Genomic DNA, 15707 nt, shown 5'->3' on the forward strand with positions numbered 1-15707 from the left:
CACAGGATGTTGCCATGGCAATTAGAGTGGAATATATTGCTACAATAGTTTAGTGTGATATGGACCAAACTTAACCAAATGTTAACACTAATGAGATATTTGGTAAGAGGCACGAGTAAGCACAAAAACAATGCAAAACTTTATTTAAGAATGTATTTTGTGAGAGTCAGTGTGGCATAGTGGTTTGAGATTGGACTATGACTCTGGAGACCAGGATTTGATTTTGCGCTTGGCCCTGAAACCCACTGGGTGACCATGGGCAAGTTACACACTCAGCCTCAGGAGAAGGCACTGACAAACCTCTGAACAAATCTTGCCAAGAAAACCCTGTGATAGGTTCGCCTTAGGGTTGCCATAAGTCAGAAAGGACTTGAAGGCACACAGCAACAACAGCAAAATGTATTTTTGGAAAGCATGCTATAACCTGAAGGAAAAAAGGGCACACTATTGGTGTTTTCTGAGTTTCACAATCCAAAATGCCTCCCATTCCTTTTGTTTTTATCAGTTAATTGGTGGCTTGTACATGGGTTTCATTTAGTATGCTTCTATAAATTATAGCCTACATATTCTAAATAACTACCACTGATAAAAATAAAATAAACTGTAGCCTATAATAAAGGCTGTGGGGTTTGGGGTGTGAGTCCATTTCCTCCTCCTGATCTTTGCTTAGCAAAACATACCTGTTCAGAATTAAATCCCATTAACCTCACTGAGGTTTACTCTTCCTGAAACAGTGAGATGGTATGTCCAGACGGTACCAATAAAATATACACGTATAGAACAGTAACACTTTGAAAGGAGGAAAAATATAGGCAGCTGTTGTATCCTCCTGGTTAAAACCTACCCTTCCTTGAAATGGAATGTACCTTTGGGAGAGGCAACAGGCTGGAAGAAAACAAACCGTCAGGAAATGTTTGTCTCTTGACTCAGCTGAAAATCTTGGTCTACTACTGAAGACAAAAAAAGGGTGAATGCTTTTGTTTTCTGCAGTGTACGGTCTAGTATTCAGTCCAGTGCATGCTTTAGGTTAGTGATCTTATTTAAAATAAGCTTTTAGCAATTTCTATTTTGCAGACCGTGTTGAAAAATACACATGTAGCATAGAGTGTAGATTAAAGTCTGTCTATACCTCATTAATTGTTACTATTCAGTGATGTTCCACTTTTCATTTCCTACAGTAACATAATTTCTTGGCAGAATATTTGGATTTTAGAATAAATTATGTAGAGAGAATAAGCAAATAAGCATTCAACACATTTGTACTACACTGGTTGATGTTCATAATGTATAGAATGGTAGGGGTTTTTTGGCACAGATTATTTGGTGTGCCCCATGAATGCGTATGGTGACTCATTTCCTTTGTAAGTTTGTTCTTCAGGGCAAAAGTAATGAGGAATTAATTGTGAGAAAGCAAATAAACGAGTGAAGATATTTTAAAAAATAATATTGAAGTACCCTTCTGCCAATATCATCATCATACTTTCCTATCTCTGTCTTGTGAAATGGGAGGAAGAATTGATCAGAGATGTAGAAATAGGCTTTCTTTCCTCCTTTTATTCTTTTCTGCCATAGTCACAAAGGCTGAAAGATTTTTGTTTGCTTGGTGTAGCCCAGTTCTATTCAAGGTGTAGCCAGGAAAGGATGAGCGGTCTCCAGCAGGTCTTTCGTTATCCTGCCATGACAGAGTACACCAGGACTCCAATTATCCTTTCAGTAGCAGCTATATGTGATGAGTGGATGGACAGGGATTGAGGGGGAGCAGGGCACAAAGCTCCACTGAGACAGATAAGCATAGCTGGCAGGCCTGGAATTAATTAAGAGCTGGAATTAACTGACACATGTCCAGGGGAAGTACCTGGTAAGCTTGGGGCTAGCAGAACAAGCTAGGTGGCTGAGGGGAATTGGTTAGTGGGTTGGAATGGTCTGTGAGGTGAGTAAATGTGTCTTCCTCGTGACCCTATTTGTACTACGAAGATGGGATTACATATCTGTAAAGAGTGCTAGAGAAGCAGAGCAGGGTGGCAAAGTATGTTTGAGACAAATGCAGCACTACACTGTTATAGCACTATTATTCCACCTTTTGGGTTTATTTATTTATTTAAGGGATTTATATCCTGCTTTTCTCCCAAAATGGTATTCAAATTCTGGTTCTGAAAACAGGTTCTGGACACAAGCTTGTGAGAATACTGCATTACACTGTTATAGTGCTACTATTCCACTTTTACTGCTATGGCTGCCTCCCATGGAATCCTGGGATTTGCAGTTTAGAATGATCTGCCAGAGAGCTCTTAGGTCTCACTAAACTACGAACCATAGAATGCCCTAGGAGACAGCCATAGCAGTAAACGTAGAATAATAGCGCTGTAACAGTGTAGTACAGTATTCTCCTAACCCTGTGTCCAGAACTTGTTTCCAGAGCCAGAATTTGTAGTAATTTAGCACCTCTAATCACAGGCAAGGCAGTTTTCTCTCACCAGTAACCATGCTTGTCAGGTGCGATGCTTGTTCTTACTGTCCCATCTTCCAAAATATCATGGCCTTGCATCGAACTTTACAGATTACAGTTTGAAGACATAACCTCTTTCTGTTCAAATCTTGTTTAAAAATAAAGACCCATACTAATTTGATGTATTTTAACTTGGTTTAATAAAGGATGAAGTAAAAAAAGAGAGAGAAAAAGATAAAGATCCATAAAGAGGGATAGCAGCAAAGCTTGGAAGTTTCCTATCCACAACTGACACCTGGACAGTAGACTGGTTAGCTCAGAGCCAGCCCTGCCATTAGACAGAATGAGGCAGCTTTCTTATGTGAAGTATAAAAGAACAGCAAATTGTCAGCCATTTGATTTATGATGGTTTTGTTTTTACTGAGAGGGATTTACTAGAGGGTTTGTGGGATTTTCTGCCTCAGGTGCCAAATCATTTAGTTGGCTTTGAATAGTATGCATCTTGAAATAAATGAAATGAAATGAAATAAATCTTGATATGCAGGGGTGGAGGGTGGAAGATGGCACTTGCTGTTCCTCTTCAGAAAGAAAAATGTTTTAGTTGTGCCACTGTTATGAGATGTATTGCTTTATAGTAATCATTTCTAAATTTATATCTCTGTGTATAAAGTAGTGTATACCATTTTAATGCAAATTTCTATCTTTTTCAGTGATCTACTTCTTCCTTTTTTGGGGGAGAAACAATTCATGAGTAGCCACTATACACTCATACCTCCATATTGGCTGGTGTTAGGGGCACAGGACTCCCATGAATGTGGAAAGACCGCAAATAACAAAAACACTATGTTTTTACCTAAGAGAATACCTCTCTAGGAATCTCTAGGTCCTCCAGTGCAACTCTGTGGTCAACATCTGCCAGACATTGACCATAGAATTGCACTGGAGGAGCTAAAAATGCCTAGTGGAGTGTTCTCTCCAGGAATCTCTAGGTCCTTCAGTGCAACCTTTGGTTAAAGTTTACCACAGAGTTGCACTGGAGAACCTAGAGATTCCTAGAGAGAACATATTAATAAAATCCACGAATAATCAAATCCGCAAAAGTCAAAGCCACAAATGTGGAGGGACAAGTGTATTTCCAAATATGGTGGGTTTTGAAGGCTTCTAAGGCATATTCACATAAAATTGACTTTAAGACCTCTTCCCTCAGTGGCCAACACAGGTGATAATGGCTAGGAAATGTTTCCAGTTTTAATTACTTGTTTGCCATGTCCTGTGCATCTCAACTAAATAGCCTTCCTCTTGCCACTACTGGGCCAGAAGCCTTCTAAAGCAAAAGGAGCACATTTTTTCATGAAAGTCTATTGCTACGAAGGTGTTGTATTGAAATATCAAGGCTAAAGGCTTGTGTTCCTTTTTTGTTCTATTGTTGTTGTGTGCCTTCAAGCTGTTTCAGACTTATGGCAACCCCAAAAGTGAACCCTATGATTTTTATTTTACAAGATTTGTTCAGAGGAGGTTTGCCATTGCCTTGTTCTGTTCCAGATTAATTTGTAAAACACATTTCTTAATGGGAATTAACAGTGCTAAGCACAATGAGAGACACTGTTGGGTTTCTGTCCAAATAGTAATTACTTTAATGTCATTTGTGGAATTGTTTGTTGCCATTCATGTGACAGTTAATGTTTAAAATGAATTGCAAAATCTTAAATTTTTAGTGTTTCTAGCTTAACGTAAAGTAAGTTAGCTTGGTTGAACTTATCACTATTTCTTTTTTTTAATTTATAATTTAGGGAACCACCAACAATACCACCATCTCCTTGTGAGTGGGCCTGGGACCACAACCATAACTCAACCCCAAGACGCATTACTGGAAGTAGACTGAGAATACTGAAACGGGTCTTTCCTCATCAGGTACCTTTTAATAGAACTATAAGATTAGTTTTAGTCAATAGCCCATAATACTTCACCTTCTATGATAGTTACACTGTATTTAAATCCTACCTAAAATCCTATCTAGATGTGAAACTTGCCCTTCAGAAGCATATGGTACCATAAACTGTAATCTTGAAAATCCAAGAAATTGCGGTAGTGTAATGTGGTGTAGTGGTTTAAGTGTTGGACTATGACTCTGGAGGCCAGGGTTCAAACCCCTGCTTGGCCCTGAAAACCCACTGGTTGACCTTGGACAAATCAGCCTCAGAGGATGGCAATGGAAAAACCCTTCTGAAGAAGCTTGCCAAAAAACCCTGTGATAGCTTCCCCTGAGGATGACCATACGTTGGAAACGACTTGTAGGCATGTAACACACACACACACACACACACACACACACACTGCAGTGTAAAAACCATATTGTACCATTGCACTCCTAATATATAATCACATTGAAATGAAGCCTTCAAAGAATGAATGAAACAGAATGGTCTTATCCTGGAGCTAGAAAAGCTCACATGGAGATATAACATCTTGGTAGGGTTGCCAAATCTCAAAATGTTGCTTTAAGTCCCCAGGTTTCATGGATAACTTCTGGACAACAGGTGGGGGTTCAAATTCTCCAGTTTTGGTGGGGTGGACTATGCGCAAGAGAGAAGACCTGACTCTGGTCAGGCAGGGAGTCTGTGCTGCACTTTGCAAAATACTGTACTGTAGACACTAATCAAGTACTACAGTTTGCAAAGTCAGCAAATTTTGAGCAAGGAAAGACATTTTTGTTTATGTGCATGTGTGTTTCATTAACAAGCTGTTAGCAAATGGTTGCTGTTTAGTGGATAAAGTTTAATGAAACCACCAAGCCCTGTCTCCATGACATCACCAGGGGCCATCCCTTGGTCTTAAGTTTTGGTCTGGAAATTTCAGGGCTTTTGATGAGCCTGACCTGGCATCTCTCTGCCTTAGGCAAAATATTTCAAATGGTTGAGGAGGCCACTCTGTGTGTGTCTGTGTGAATGAACGCAGGCACATATCATGTATGCATTTGCATATGCGCACAAAGTCTTTCAGTCACCTATCCACTTATGGTGACACCATGAATTTCATATTGTTTTCTTAGCCAAGGAATACTCAGAAATGATTTGTAACTGTCTTCTCTAAATATAGCCTACAGTACCTGGTATTACCTGGTGGGCTCCCATCCAAATGTTAACCAGGGTTGATATGCCTAGCTTTCAAGATCAGATGGGATCTGGAACCTTCAGAGGCCCCTAGCTCCATCCAAAGTTGCTTTCCATTTTCAACAGTTTATCTGAGGGGTGGGGAGTGGGTGGCCTCCAGATTACTTTGGATTGCATCTCCCAGTACCCCTAGCAGCCATTGGGGATAGGAGTCCAACTGCTGATGACATGGATGCAACCCAGCTCATGCTCAAGACACGTGTTTTTGCATGGGTAAGGTGTCAATAGGGAGTTACACCTCTTCAAATTCTTACAAGGTTTTTTGTCTGCTCAGTCAGTACCACATTTCCTTCTGCTCTAGATTCTTAGGGACTCATTTAATCTTTCTTGCTTCTTCTCAAGTTTCTCTATGTCCTCCTCTGAGGAGGCGATATCTTGGGTTTGCCCCAAGGAACAGGGGTAGGCCAACTCTGATCCACTATCGTGATTTAGCCCCCCAAAAGGTAAATCCTGCTCCTCTGGATAGCATGGTTTATTATTTAAGTGTAATTTTTCCCCTCCACCTTTTTAGCCCCCTAAAGCAATTTTAAAAAAAGAATTTGGAAGTGACTGCCCTAAGAGTCCACATATGGGGCAGGGACCATATTTTGCTCATTCCTGCCTGAGGCTAAGTGCTGGAGGCAGTGATTATGGGAGAAAAAAGTGTCTGTTAGGAAACATTGATATGGAAAAACCTGAAAACAAGAGGCATAAAGGTTGTCATTATATGTATATGTGATGTAAAATTATACTGAACTCATTTCAGAATAGACATGCATAAGAATACCCCATAAAATGGTAATAAAGCATAAGGACCCAAATAGGCACAGGAGACATGGATTTGGGATGGAGGAGGGAGCAGGATAATATTTGCAAAATGCAAGCCTAGATATGAAAAATGTATGCCTTGAGCTGGTCACATATCATGAACAGACCTCATATTTCATGAGAAGCAGTTTTCCATGATAACTGGCACTCTCTGCTCACTAAACTGTTTGAAAATGCTCACCATATAACTGCAGGTTCTCTTAGGTCCAAAACACACCATAGAAATAATCCAATTTGAGACCGCTTTAGCTGCCCTGGCTGCAAGGGATTCCTGGGAATTATAGTTTATTGTGTCACCATAGCTCTTTAACAGAGAAGGCTAAATGTTTCCCACAATTATGGTTCCCAAAATTCCCTAGCATTGAGCCAGGGCATTTAAGGCAATCTCAAACTGGATTATTTCTGCAGTGTGTTTTGGACCTTATACAACTTTTACCACCAGCCATTAGGGAGATGGGGAGGAATACAGAGTTTCTTGCTCTACTGGACAAACATAGGAGAGGATCATTTTTTTCCTAGACTTTCTAGTGAGGAAGGGAATATACCATCAGCAGGGACTCCATGACAAATGCTGCATGTGAGCCTTTTGACTGCTGAAAAGAGAAAACTGTTTCACTATAATTGGTAGTTTTGCTTGTGGGGAGCTGACATTTGTAGTGGTGTGAAAAGGCTTTGAGAACATTACTTTTGTGTTTGGAAAAATTCTGCTTATTTTGCTTGTGACCTTAAAAAAACTGATTACTGTGAAAGAAGAGATTTGGGTGTCATGGGAGCTTGACTCCAAGTGACACCATGTCAAGAGGAGCTTCTAAAAGCCAAAGAATCTAATGTCATATAAATGTCACCAATGATAAGAAGCCAAGAAACAGAAATGCAGCAAATTAGTTGTACATAGTAAGCAAAAAAAATAACCTCAAAATATTTTTCCCCTCATGGAATATTTTTATTTAAACCATGTCTCTCTGAATTCTTTTACAAATGTAATGCTGATCTGCTGCAAAAAAATGTTTTGAAAACTGAGAGCCAAATAGAGAACATATATTGCTTCTTCCTGTCCCGTTACCTTTAATTATGGTTTAGTGTTAGATCTCCACTGATAATAACATGGCCAAATGCCATCAAGGGACCATTTAAACCAGAGTTTCAAACTATGGTTAATGCGAGTACCTTGACATTTGTGTCTTAACGTTTTGTTTAAATTATGAGAATTATGAGATTAAGCAAGCACAAAGACCGGCTCCAAACCGGAGAGAGGCAGGCCAGCAACAACAGGCCTCGCCTGGAAGAAAAAGAGCCCTCCTTCGGACCACCATCTTGAGGGAGAGAGTGGCAGGCCGGCGGCAACTCAGCCTCAACTGATGGCTTTGACTGCTTTGTACATTGTTTTTGAGGAATTTTGTTGAATTGTATGAGATTGCTGATGTCACTGTTGATGTATTGTATTGCTATAGTATGTGACATGTAGCTTGTATGTTGTGAACCGCTTTGATCTGAAGGAAAAGCGGTATACAAATAAAAATATTATTATTATAGTCTGTCATAGTATGTCATTTGATCCAAATCTCACTGAGAATGGCTTGCCACAATCTAGAATCAAGAACTTCTAATTCTGCACATGGGTCTAAAACACACTGCAGAAATAATGCAATTTGAGACTGCTTTAACTGCCTTGGCTCAGTGCTAGGAAATTCTGGGAATTGTAGCTTATTGTGGTACTAAAGTTCTCAAACAGAGAAGGCTACATGACTCACAAAGCTACAGTTCTCAGAATACTCTAGCGTTGAACCAGGGTAGTTAAGGTGGTCTCGCACTGAATTATTTCTGCAGTGTGGTTTGGATGATAGAGAAAAGTGAGGAAAGAAAGTGGAAACCCAAGGTTCTTGGCAGCTCATTTTTGTAACACCAAACTCTGATGTGGCACTGCATCTAAATCTGTTCTGAGATGTGCTGCTGAATGTATATACTAGTAATTCTGAGATGCGCTTCTGGTCTGCCTGTTAAGAAACAGAAAGAAAAGCATACCAATCCATAGTTTAAACAAGGTCATAAACCAAAATCAAACTATGGATCCATACTGTGTGCTTTGGCTGGTTAACAAGCCATGGCTTTTTAGGAGAGGTAGATTCATACCTTAAAGCAAACCAGATTTCAGCAGATCAAGTCATAGCTTGTTGAGATCTACAAAAGTGATAATTCTTCCATTTTATAAACTGTTTTGAGCTTTTGGGAAAAATTATTAAATGTTTTGAAACTTTGTGTTGAGACAGGTATATTGTGACAGGCCTAACGCTCAAATAAAATCAATAGCAAGCCCCCATGCTTGTGAAAAGAATGTGTTTAGGGCTGTGTATTTTTCATTATGTATTCTTAGGGTTTAAAAGTTGTTTGATACTTCCAGAGAGGTTTTTCATAATTTTCATAATCAAGCAAACTTCCTTTGTTGCTTGAAGTGGAACCTCTATTTGTTGGCATGTTTGATCACACAACAATTCAGTAATTTTCAGTGACTTGTCTAATTCATCATGAGGATTTGCAACTCTTTCTGAAAACAAAATGCATCATTGGAAATCCATTGTATCGCCTAACTTTCCTATGGTAGGAAAGATTATGTTTGCACTAGCACTAGGAAACAGCATAATTTAATTATTTGAAATTTCATTTTAACATGTATTTAAATCTGTTGACATTTTAAAACATCACCTTTGACTGTTGTTAATTAGTAGAAAAAAAGTCTTGTAGGCCTGGCGAAACCATATTGTTTCTTTCAGGTGTATTTCAGACAATATTGCTGCTTGGCATTTAGACAGTACCTTTCAGCATTTAAAAAGCTTCACAAACATCGACATCATTTCCAGGGAAGAGGAAGTCAGGATTCTAGAGAATCCTGTCCTACGATGAATCAACTATATATGTTCATGTATTTGGCCTATTTGCACCTGCTTGGCTCTTTCACAAGTTGCCAAACCAGCATGTTGTGGCATTTAATAGGGGTATTTTAAAGATGTTTTGAAAGTATTTTTAAAACTGCTTTTAAGTTGTAATTTTAACTTATGTTTTTTTAAAAATAGAAGCCTATTTTAATCATGTTTTAACTTTTGTATTAAGAACTTCCTAGTTGTACGGTATTGTATTTTTTTAAAAGATTGTACACTGCCTTGGGTCCCATGTTGAAGAAAGGTGGGATATTAAACAACCTATCAAACTGTGTTGAGTATGTTGTGTACATGAAGTGGTAAATGTTGCTATTGTGTACTTTCAAGTCATTTCTGACTTACAGGAAGCCTGGAACAAGATTTGTTTGACATTGCCTTCCTCTGAGGCTGAGAACATGTGGCTTGGCCATGGTCACGCAGTGGGTTTCATGGCTGAGCTGGGAACTGAACCCTGATTTTCATAGTTGTAGTCCAACACTCAAACCATTACACCATACCAATTAAGTCCATTTCAGTTCCAGATTGTTGTACAACAAAATGTGTAAATATCAGTGTGTGTGTGTGTGTGTGTGTGAACATCTCTGCAAAGCACTGCAATAGAAGACAGTCTTCTCTTGGAGGTTGGTGCTCTAGATGTTGTCGGACTGCCACCTGCATCATCCCTCCCTGTTGGCTGTGCTGGCTAGGGCTAAAGTGAAGTCCAACACAGGGACGTAGCCAGGATTTTAGGAAGGGGGGGTCCAGACTAAGTGCCACCATTATAATGGGGCTTGGGTGCAGTGGCGCAGCAGCACATACCATTCATTTTTCTAATGGAAGGGGGGGGTCCGGACCCCAAGATCCCCCCCCTTGGCTACGTCCCTGTCCAACACAAAGAGGATCACAAATTCCTCACTCCTGTCCTATAATAGTGGAAGTACCTGAAAAATCTACTGGATGGTTAAGCATATTTACAAAAGGAAATGTTCTGGCATATCCCATCTTTTGGCCCATTACCAAGGATTTCAAGGCTAGGCAGCTGTAGTATCTAGGGAGTCCATCTTCAGGACATTTTTCTCATGTCTCCAAATGGTTATGTACCTGCACTCTGGACTGGTATTCACTGGATAAAGTGTATGCCAGGGCTAGGCAGACATCATGCTTCTTGAATCTGCTTTAGAATTGTGTTGTTGTTCTTCACTAGAACCTTAAGGTCAACCAACTGTATCCAGGATGAAATGTTGGGGTTAGATGTCTAGATGTGGGCATGTCTTCAAGTCACCTGTCGACCTTTGATGACACCATGAATTGCATAGGTGGTTTTGCCCATTCCTTCCTCTGAAATCTAGCCTATGGTATCTAGGATTCATTAGCAGTCTCTCATCAAGTACTAGTGAGGACTGACCCTGTTTTGCTTTCAAGATCAGAAATGATCTAGTGCCTTTAGGGTATTTAGGCCCTGTAGGTATTTAGGTACACACCTAGAATTGAAGCATAGAATGCCTCTGAACTCATGGTTCAGATCGAGAAATTGTTTTTATAGCAGAACTGAGCCTGGACTCCATTAACACAAAAACATTCCTTTTCCTGCCAGGGGAGTGGTTGTGAAGAGCAGCAGGGCAGTGGCCTAGTCTGTGTAGAGCCATTCCATCATGGCTCTTGGAATGCTATGAAGAGGTACTGAAGGGAAACAATATCAGAAGAGAGGATTGGCTGTTTAATTGTCTGAGAGGGGACCTTTAGTTCTACACACTTATAGCTCTAGATTCCACTTTAATTGCCATGGCACATCCTATGGAATTGTGCAGTTTGTAATTTGATGGGGCACTAGAACACAGGGCCAAGATTTCTAAATGCTCATCCCTAATCTCCTTGTCCCAGGATTCTATAGGATGGTGCCATAGAAGTTAGAATGGAATCATAGGGCTACATTTGCCCAATGTAAAAAAGAAACAACAGAGACAGATTGAGCAAGTGGCAGATCCATAGTTGGGATCTGAGAAGGAGGTATTGGGTGATGATGATGCCTATAAAGAGGGACAGTATTACAATTGCATGTTTGGTGTTTTAAATTTCATGTTATCCAGTAATTCTTTCTTATTGTTACTGTTTTACACCTCTCCCTGAGAATCATTCAAGGGCTTATAGGAGAAATAAATTACACAAATACAAAACCAAATCCAAATTAGTATACATTTGCTTATGTGATGTTGTAGTTACCTTAGGGCTTTCAAATAATAACCCAGGACACATTTGATAGGTTTTAAGGGAAGGGTGGGAGATAAGATCCCAGGAAGAATGTCAGTTGAGATCCATCACAGGGGTTCCTTGATTTTGCCTTTTGTTAATCAGGTGGCCATAGTAATGCTTGCAGATCACTCAGAAATCTACTAATAGATCTTGATTTTCAAACTGCCTAGGCCTAAAAAATAAATCTAGTTTATCAGAATAGCACTGCGGTCCATAATTCACCCTTTCCTAAACTGGGGCCCTCTAAATGTATTGAACCATGACTCTCACAATCCCCATAAAGCATGTCAATGGCTATACTGGCAGGGGATGATGGCCCAACACCGGTTGGAGGAGGCTGCTATAACCACAGGTATGACTTGAATCACTGGAGCAGGTGGTACAGGTTCCATGGGACTAATAATGAGAGAAATAAGACAAGAATCTTGGAAATAGAGTGCAGAGGTTTGATCCCACAACATGAGCACGCTATTGCAGCCATTTCAGTCTAACTACACGATTCTTGGCACTAGTTTCTGGAGTAGAACTGTTTGAGAGCATCTAGTCCCACAAGCCAGTCTTATGCCTTAGTCCATGCTTTAGTATAATTGCTGAGTGGTTACAGGAGCTAGACTGGGCCTAGTATTGGCTGGCTTTTCACAGGTCTCTTTTCATAAAGATATTATGCCTCATTCACTGTACACTTCAGAATTCTTGGTTGAATTTTTGTCATGAGCTTGTTTTCTGAGAAAGAGCATCCTTCCACTGAAGTGGTATGTTTAAGATGAGCAGTCTTGGGTGTGTAGAATGTTTTATTATGTTTGAAGATGTTTTATTATGTAGAAGGCATCTGGTATTCTTAAAGTAAAACTAGGACACTGAAAGAGAAAAAGTGATGATAACTGGGATAATAACTGATTTCCTTTTCTGGAAAAAACTTCACTTTGCTTTTGAGAGGAAAAGGTATAAGACATGGATTAGACAACCTCAGTGAGATAGCTGCTAAAAATACAATTTTATTGCCTTATCTTATTTATTATTGTACTGCGTGTTCTCCAGTTCTCCAAGTCTGAAGCATACAATTGCTCTGGCAGAAATAAAATGTCCACTGTGTAAAGGGAAATATGAAACAAAGGAAGTAACAGTGACAACTGAGGTTGATCCAAGCTGAAATCAAGACAGAACGTGTGATAGTAACTCATGGTCTAAAAAGCACAGGCGTCCAACTTGTTTTGTAACCGTCTAAGATCAGAGCTTTAGTGGAAGATCTGCCCTCCAAGTCAGACTGCCAGCTGGGACTGGTGAATGTTGTAGTCCAAAATCATCTAAGAATACTGCAAGGGAAGACTGACATGGAAGATGATACATATATCTTTGCCATCGATGCTAAAACATAACCTCACTCTCTCTCATTTGCCTTGAGTCCCAAGCCTGTGGAAAAAGACATGATATAAATAATCCATATGCATGAATGAAGTGATTCTCAGAGTGCATGTACACTGTACAAATATTTCAGTTTGACACCATTTTAACTGCTATGGATCCATTCTACATAATTCTGGGAATTGTAGTTTTGTGAGGCACCATCATTCTTCGGTAATGAAAGCTAAAGACCTTTTAAAACTACAACTCCTGGGATTCCATAGGATGGAGATACAGCACTTAAAGTAGTGTCAAACTGCATTATTTCAATAGTGTAGATGCACCCTTAGTCATTGTGGTGCTTTAGCACAAATGGCCAGAAGAGTTGAGGAAAGAAATAACAGGATTTTCCACTTTATTTGAGCTCTCACTTGCATATTTTCCCATTACTTTGAAGTAACTATTTACAAATAACTAGTTCCTTTTCATGTGCAGCATAATAGTAATTTTGTCATTATTTTATAGTAAGGATATGACCTTACTAACTGGTGGAAGAGGAATATTAAATTCTGCTTTGCGCATTGTTGTGGGTTTTGAGGTGATAACCAAGAGGGTAGGATAAACTGACTTGGCTCAATGCTATGTAATTCTGGGAATTATAGTTATGTGAGACATTTAGTCTTCTCTGTCAGAGCTCTAGTGGTTCAACAAACTACAGTTCCCAGCATCCCATAGCATTGAGCCATGGCAGTTAAAGTAGTGTCAACATGGATTATTTCCACAGTGTGGATGCAGCCTGTTATGTTTGCACCGTCATGCTTTCTACCATTCAGTGAACTGAGTTTTTTTTAAAACCACAGTTACTAGAATGCATGTTCCTCAACAGTTTCCTTTACCTCTCTGACCCAGTTAGCCTTTCTGCTCTGAAAATGCCCTGCCACACTTGGTGGCCAGTATCTGCTTCCTGCAAGAGAGCCAGTGTGGGTAGTGGTTTATGTGTAAAAACACTAAGAAGCATGAATTTACATTTATATTAATCATTCTCAAATTGGAGGACATTTTGAAATTCCCCATGGAGAGACAGTTGAAATGTAGGACATGTCCTGGAAAAGGAGGACAGGTGGTCATCCTGTCCTCAGAAGCCAGGGGCAGCTGCCAGCAGGGGGACCAGATGTCCTCCCTGCAAAGTAGGACAAGGCACTGCAAAATGTAGGACAGTAAAAAAAAAGGAAGACATGACCAAATAAAAGCCAGAAGCATAAATAGAAATGTAAAATCAAGTGTCTTAATCAGGCTCAAAACGGAGAAAATTTTGAAATTCCTTCTGGGCAGAAGGCTGAAATGTAGGACATGTCCTGGAAAAAAAGGACCTCTGGTCATCCTGGGCAGGCCACACTCCATCAGCCTCAGAGAACGGCCCTGGCAAACTCTCCTCTGAAGCAACTCATAGAATCATAGAATTGGAAGAGACCGCAAGGGCCATCCATTCCGACTCCTTGCCATGCAGGAAATCTAAATCAAAGCATCCCCGACAGATGGCCATCCAGACTCTGTTTAAAGACTTCCAAGAAAGGAGACTCCATTATTCTCCGAGGCAGTGTGTTCCACTGTCGAACAGCCCTTACTGTCAGGAAGTTCCTCCTAATCTTGAGGTGGAATCTCTTTTCCTGTAGTTTGCATCCATTGCTCTGGGTCCTAGTCTCTGGAGCAGCAGAAAACAGGCTTGTTCCCACCTCATTATGACATCCCTTCTTTCCAAGAAGACCCCATGATAGGGTCGCTATAAGTTGGGAAGCACTTGAAGGCACACAACAACAACCAACAGCCGTGTGTATAGTGGTTTCAGTGTTGGACTATGACTCCGGAGATCAGGGTTCGAATCCTGGCTTGACCATGGAAACCCAACAGGGTGACCTTAGGCAAATCACACTCTCTCAGCCTCAGCGGATGTCCATGACAAACTCCCCTCTGAAGAAACTTGCCAAGAAAACCTCATGATAGGTTCGCTATACTGAAGGCACACAACAACAACAAAAACAACTACTAGCCCTGGGTGTAGTGGCTTGAGCACCAGACTATGACTCTGGAGATCAGAGTTCAAATCCTGGCTCGGCCATGTAAATCCAGTGGGTGACTTCAACAATATAACCGTGTTAATCTGTGGAATTACTATGTAGAAAGATCTTGTAGCACCTAGACTAAAGTCTACTTAAGTCCTAGACTTAAGTCTACTTCCTCAGATGCATTTGGGTGACCTTGGGCAAGTTGCACTGTCTCAGCCCCAAGAGGGTGGCCATGGCAAACCTCTCCCTGAAGAAACTTTCCAAGAAAACCCCACGATAGTTACATAGCCTTAGGGTTGCCCTAAGTCGGGAACTTAGGATGGTTCCCAATTGGCAAGGGATCAGACAAGGCTGCATCCTTTCACCCTGTCTATTCAACTTGTATGCAGAACATGTTATATGAAAAGCAGGCCTGGCCACAGAAGAAGGAAGAGTGAAAATAGGAGGAAGGAATATCAACAATCTAAAATACGCAGACAACACCATACTACTAGCCGAAAACATCACAGACTTGGAACAACTACTGTATATACTTGTCTGTACGTCTAAAAATTTATTCTCAAAAATTGACCCCAAAATCCCAAGTTGACCTACTTATGGGTCACTATGGAAGCGTGATAGCAGTCCTTTCGGATTTCTCCATGCAGTGGTGGTGCCACATCATGAGGAGGCACAATTCACTGGAAAAAAACAATAATGCTGGGAAAGGTGGGGGGAA

The 15707-nt window shown here is 40.3% G+C and overlaps 1 protein-coding gene across 3 annotated transcripts in view; it reads left to right on the top strand.

Moving 5' to 3' along the window:
• Positions 1–15707, top strand: part of TJP2 (tight junction protein 2) — a 103935-nt gene that overhangs the window by 25384 nt on the left and 62844 nt on the right. For all 3 annotated transcript variants that reach the window (XM_089490412.1, XM_089490371.1, XM_089490381.1), the window contains exon 2: positions 4237–4357. Coding sequence is in view for 2 of the 3 variants with exons in the window: in XM_089490371.1 (XP_089346497.1) it covers positions 4237–4357 (121 nt within the window). In the remaining variant the exon portion in view is untranslated. The remainder of the gene's footprint in view (positions 1–4236; positions 4358–15707) is intronic.

This window comes from Sceloporus occidentalis, unplaced genomic scaffold (assembly GCF_023333645.1).
Source record: "Sceloporus occidentalis isolate IW3139 unplaced genomic scaffold, rSceOcc1.0.p SCAF_1, whole genome shotgun sequence".
NCBI lineage: Eukaryota > Metazoa > Chordata > Lepidosauria > Squamata > Phrynosomatidae > Sceloporus > Sceloporus occidentalis.